Here is a 5,951-nt window from a genome sequence, read left to right on the forward strand (position 1 = left end):
TCTGTCTCTCACTCTCCTCTCCCCCCTTCTTCTCTGTCTCTGTCTCTGTCTCTCACTCTCCTTTCCCCCTTCTTCTCTGTCTGTCTCTGTCTCTTGCTCTCCTCTCTCCCCTTCTTCTCTGTCTGTCTCTCTGTCTTTGTCTGTCCATCTGTCTGCCTCCCTTCTCCCTTGTCAAGCCACTCCAATGAACACTTATTCAGTGATTGAGTGCTTCCTATCCACCAGGCACTGGGTTAAGCTTTGGGGATATGAAGATTAAAATGGTAACAACGTGCCCTCGATGAGCTTACATCCTATGGGATGGAGACGTAAACCCGGGCACAGATAGATCAGTGCAGATCTGCATGTTTGGACCACACTTGCGATTTCATGCGAGACATTTCATGTAAAAATATTCATACAAAGAAACTTCTGGGTTGGAGAGAGGGGGGCCACTAACTAGAAGAATCAGGAAAGGCCTTGGGTGGGAGGAAGTGGCAGAGCTGAGCCTTGAAGGGAGGCTGGGAAACAATTATTGATGCCATGATGACAGCAACTGACAACATCAGCAGTGCACACTCCATCTCACTTGGTCTTCCCAACTGCGTGATGGAGGCATTATGGACATTATAATTCCCATTTCACAGACAGGAGAACTGAGGCTCTCAGAGAAATGAGATGACTGGCCCACAGCCACACTTATCAGAAGTATGATTGGAACCCAGGGCTTGCCTAACTAAATCCAGCCTACTTTCTGCTAATCAAGTGTGAAGAGATAGAGACTAGAACTGACTGTGATTCCTTTGTCCGGTGTCTGGCATGGTTTGGCATGGATTATTTGGGGAGTTGGTGAGCAAGCTTGTGATTTTCCTGGCTGCGTCCTTCATGAATATTTAGATTCTGATCAGCCTATATTCCTCAGAATCCTGAAGGGGACAGTTTGAGAACAGGACAGATGGAGAAGGGAGGTATTTGAGTGCAGCTGAGTAGAGGGTGGATTGGGATGGGGAGAGATTTGAGGCAGGGAGACCAATTAGAAAGCAATTATTGCAAAAGTGTGCGTAGTAGATAACTGGAGCCTGCTGGTGGCTGTGTGAGGGGAGAGAAGGAAGTGCACACCAGAGTCGCGGCAATGATACGCAAGGTGGGAGAATGAGGTTGTGAGCCTGAGTGACTGAAGCCCTCAACAGGCACAGAGGAGTTTGGAAGGGGGAAAGAGAATTCTGGTTTGATACGTTGAGTTGGAGATGCCTTCAAGAGATCTTCTGATATTTTGTGGGCGGCCAGGTGGCGCCGTAGTGCGTAAAGCACTGGGCTTGGAATCAGGAAGACTCACCTTCTTGAGTTCAAATCCGGCCTCAGACACTTTCTAGCTGTGTGACCCTGGGCAAGTCATTTCACCCTGTTTGCCTCAGTTTCCTCATCTGTCAAATGAGCTGGAGTAGGAGATGGCAAACCTCTCCAAGAAAACCCCAAATGGAGTCATGAAAAGGCAGACACAACCAAAACAACTAAATAACAATGACGGCACGATTTCTAGTTAGAGATATCCAAGAGACAGTTGGTCACGCAGGACTAAGGCTCGGGATTAGGGCTGGATTCATGTACCTGTGAGTCGTCTGCATAGAGATGGTAATTGAACCCACAGCAGCTGATGAGATCGCTAAGTGAGACAGCGTTGAGTGAGTGGTGCCCAACTCAAATAGAAACGGATGCGTATTGGCTTGGAAAACCACAAATTAACATTACCTGTGTCGTATTGAATTTTTACTTATTTTGTGAAACATTTCCCTCTTACATTTTAACCTGAGTTGGGCTGCACGTGGGACTTTTGTTGCCCTAAGTCTGGGAGAAAGAAGGCAGGAGAGCCCAGGACAGAGCCGTGAGGGATGCCCGTCGTGAGTGGATGTGACCTGGAGTAATTCCCCCCCGAAAAAGAGATGGAAGAGCTGTGGTCAGACAAGGGAGAAGCCGTGGAGAGGCGTGCCACAGAAACGGAGAGAGGAGAGAGGGAAGGGTATCGACCTTGTGAAGGATGGCCAAGAGGTCAGGAAGGGTCAGGCTTGAGAAAAGGCCAGAAGATGTCAGTTAAGTGAGAGGCAGTGAGTTTGAGACAGTGGTTTTGGTCAGATGATGCGGTTGGAAGACAGGGGTTTGACACCTGAGCCAGAGGAGAGCAGCAGGGGGCTGGGGCTGGCCTAGATGGGTACTCGAGGCCCTTTCAGCTCTGAGTTACAGGAGTTTGGGCCTCATGGCAGCCCTAGTTCATGGGTGAGCAGCTAGGCTAGAAAGTAGAAGAGCCCCTTTGGTGTGATGGGAAGGACACTGGCTTTTGAGGAACAAGTGAATTAGAATCCTGGCCCTCTTCTTGTTGCCTGCCTGGCATTGGACGTGGGTCTTCGCTGAGTCTCTGGGATTGTTGTTAGCTCTTCTAAAGGAAGGGGCAGAAATCTTCCCGGGATACCCTCTGCCCTCACCCCAAAAATCCAACAGATACCCCAAAAGGGACGGAAGCACTCACTGTGTTGGTGTTGGAGCGGGTGGCCTGGCACCCGAAATAGGTGGCGATAACAGCAACGAAGAACTCCAGGATGGTGAAGATGGTGAGGACGGCCAGATAGCCTCGGCCCACATCCTGCAGATGCAAAACCACACAATCACTGAAAGAATTAAATCACAGGCGGGTCAGAGTCGTGAGGAACCCTAGAACGTAAAACATAGAACGTCAGAGCTGGTGGGGGCCTTAGAACATGGAACGTAGAATGTCAGAGCTGCAGGGACCTTAGAGCATGGAACGTCAGAGTGAGGAGGACCTTAGAACATAGACTGTAGAGTGTCAGAGCTAGGAGGGATGTTAGAACATAGAACACAGGATGCCGGTAGCTGTGAGAAATGTTAGAACGTAGGACACAGAACATTACGGCTGGAAGTAACCTTGGAAAACAGAACACCAGAGGAGCACGTCAGAGCTAGGATCTCAGGATTGGCAGGGACCTCACTACCTCCCCCGCTCCCAACAAGCGGCCTAGCTTCTCCCTGGAGGTCTCCGGTGACCGTGCCACCTCGCTGCCTCAAAAGGATATAGAACATGACCTCCACAGCCCCTCCAGCAGACAGTCATTTGGAGCCAGAAGACTGTCCCCTGGACTGAAGGGCAATAACAGCTCAGGTGAAGTTTCTGACCCATTTTCTCCCCAGGCCAAGCCTCTTTACACTCCAAGGGGCAAAAAATCTCAAACCAAACAAACAAAAGGTCATGCCTTCTTAAGGAACCAACCTGTTTGGGTACAACGTTGAACTTGGAGTCAGGACGACCTGAATTCAAATCCTGCCCCAGATACTTACTAGCTGTGTGACCCCGGGCAAGTCAGTTAACCTCTTTCAGCCTCAGTTTCCTCATCTGTGAAATGGGGATAACAATAGCACCTCCCTCCCAGCGTGGTTGTGACGATTGAATGCGGTCACGTCTGTAAAGTGCTTTGCTCTATAAATGCTGGCTATTGTTATTATCAGCTCACCTGCCTGGTAGCCATTGCCTGGTATAAGAAACGGGTGGAGCCACAGCAGAGAAAGAGGACGGGGAATGAGGGACAGGGAAAATTACTCGACAGTTGTGCTCCGATGGCCCGCTCTCTGCACCCGTAAAACCAGCCCGAATCCTGCCACGTGGCCATCAGCACGTTACAAACGGAGTAATATGGGAATGTCAAGGAAGGAGAGATCTCCTCTGGCTTAAGTGGGGCTGAAGGCTTCAGGGAGGAGGCAGCGGTGGAGGCTGGGCCTTGGATGTCAACAAGGAGAGATGGGAGCATTCTTGGCGCAGGAGCGCCATAAGCAGAGGTGTGTGTGTGTGTGTGTGTGTGTGTGTGTGTGTGTGCATGTGGTATATGTGTATGTGGTGTGTGTGCGCATGTGGTGTGTGTGTGTGTGTGTGTGTGTGTGTGTGTGGTGTGTGTGGTGTGTGTGTGTGAGTGTGTTTGCGTTACCCTGGCTTCACAACAGCCCCCTGCCTTCAGGATTCCCGTCCCTGATCATGCCTGACTCACCCAGTTAGTCACCCCAAAGTCCATGAGCAGGATCGCCGTGGCAGCGAAGGAAGCGATGATGTTGATGACGTTCATTCCCAGGCTGCTCTTGACCTGATGGGGAGAGAGGGGCTGAGGGGCGGGAAGAGGGGCCCTCACAGGGCTCCCTCCCCAGCAGATGGCCAAGGAGGGGCCCGGAGCAGCCACGAGACTGCCTGGGGATCAGTGCCCTTTTCAGCCAATGTTCGTTCCTTTCTTCCTCTTCCTAAGCCTTGGTGGGCCACCAGGCCTGTCATCTGTGCCTGCACTGTCCTGAAATTCGAAAGTGGTTGGGGAATGGTGGGCAGTGTTGTGCTCTGCCCGCTCATCTGTTTTATGGAGCCTCTTCTCCCTCAGCAGGAACTCCCCCAGTGGCTGGGGCAAATACATCCCTTTGAACTACCACCGTGCCCTTGGCTGCTAGAGCCAGGGCCATGAAGGTTACCCTGAAGCTTTACTGCACTGTTGGAAGGGAGAGGTTGGAGCTGGGGACCCTCATCCTACGTTCCTGTAGCTGCTCTTAAATTGAGGCCTTCTCTATGTTTAAGAATCACGTGGACGAATTGCCTCAGTTTTCCATCACCGCCCAAGAGTAGACAGTTTCACTGCCTGTCTACACCCGCCTCCAATCACCCCACGCCCTTCTTCTGCTGTTCTTTCTTCCCAGACTGCAGTGGGAGGAGAGTTTGGGCTCTGTCTGCCTCCTGAGCTGTTGCTAAGGTGAAGGTTCAGCTAGTTTGGGCAGGGCCCAGCCATGGGTCCCACCTCCAGCTCCCTGGAGGACAGCCGGTGCTTGGACTCACCAGACAAGTGGTGTGATGCCTTTCCGCGGCCACCGAGAGGGATCCAGAGATGACAAACTGTGTGAGGAAGAGGGTGATGCGAATGACGTGTCAGTAGACCAAGGTGCCGAGCTGGGGCTCCTCCAGGCATCCCTCCTCCCACCAGGCCCAGCACTCTGGGTGCTGGCTGTCTGCAGGTTCCAGGATGGCAAGCTTCCCAGAGGCGTGGGCACCCCTTTTCTCTCATCATCTGCTCCTCCCGCCCCCCTCCATTCGCTCCTCTCTCAGGGCGGTCCAGCTGAGGCCTGAAACTGTCCCCTCAGGCTGGAAGCTCCAGGGATCGGCCTGCTCCCTTCTTTACTTCTCAGAGGCAGATTGTGCAATAAGGGTGACTCCAGATGGATCGCGGGGCCCAGGGGGCGGCTGGTCACTCCGTGGTCCTAGCTTTGCTCTCTTGTCTCAGGGTTGGTATAGCTGTACTCCTGGACAGCGACGCCGTGGCTCTCAGAATGTATTAAAATTCTGCCTGGCTTAGGGGGAACGTGGTGCTGGGACCTGAGGGGAAAATAACCTTCCCCCTAGCCGGTGCATCCAAGCCCCCCAGCCTTCGCTCCTGTACTCACACACACTCCTCCCCAGAAGGGGATCCCTCCATCGATGAACAGCATGCCGACGTAGCCCCTCCGGAACATCAGCAGGACGCTGCCGAAGCTGATGTAGATGAGGCCGATCAAGATCTGGACCGTCTGTCGGGAGAAGCGTCACAATCAGGGATGCCTGAAGTCCAGCCCCACGGCTTTGTGGGCCGCTGTGGCCCCAGCCTGACCAGCTGTCCCCAGGTCCCTTCCTCCAATGGCCCTTCTTGGTACGTGATTCAGCTCAAGAAGTATATACTCGGTGCTGGGCACTGGGCCAGATGCTAGGGATGCAAAAGCAAAAATGAAGCCATCCCTGCCCTCAAGGAGCTCACATTCTAACGGGGCCCTGCAGCATAGACACAGATAAGTCAACTTGAAGCTTATACAAAACATTTCCGAGAGGGAGGGAGAGAGAGAGAGAGAGAGAGAGAGAGAGAGAGAGAGAGAGAGAGGGAAAGAGAGAGAGATTGAGAGAGGGAAGAGAGAGA

At 52.6% G+C, this 5,951-nt stretch overlaps 1 protein-coding gene across 2 annotated transcripts in view; it reads right to left on the bottom strand.

The window, feature by feature from the left end:
* MS4A15 (membrane spanning 4-domains A15) overlaps positions 1 to 5,951 on the bottom strand; it is an 8,671-nt gene that overhangs the window by 789 nt on the left and 1,931 nt on the right. Inside the window, exons 2-5 of one of the 2 annotated variants that reach the window (XM_027858904.1) lie at positions 5,449 to 5,571; positions 4,847 to 4,903; positions 4,026 to 4,118; positions 2,501 to 2,614 (exon numbers count right to left, since the gene is read on the bottom strand). In XM_027858904.1, coding sequence (XP_027714705.1) covers positions 2,501 to 2,614; positions 4,026 to 4,118; positions 4,847 to 4,903; positions 5,449 to 5,571 — 387 coding nt within the window. The remainder of the gene's footprint in view (positions 1 to 2,500; positions 2,615 to 4,025; positions 4,119 to 4,846; positions 4,904 to 5,448; positions 5,572 to 5,951) is intronic. The other variant, XM_027858903.1, reaches the window with a different exon arrangement.

Source organism: Vombatus ursinus, unplaced genomic scaffold (assembly GCF_900497805.2).
Source record: "Vombatus ursinus unplaced genomic scaffold, bare-nosed wombat genome assembly UNPS02013931.1, whole genome shotgun sequence".
Classification (NCBI taxonomy): domain Eukaryota; kingdom Metazoa; phylum Chordata; class Mammalia; order Diprotodontia; family Vombatidae; genus Vombatus; species Vombatus ursinus.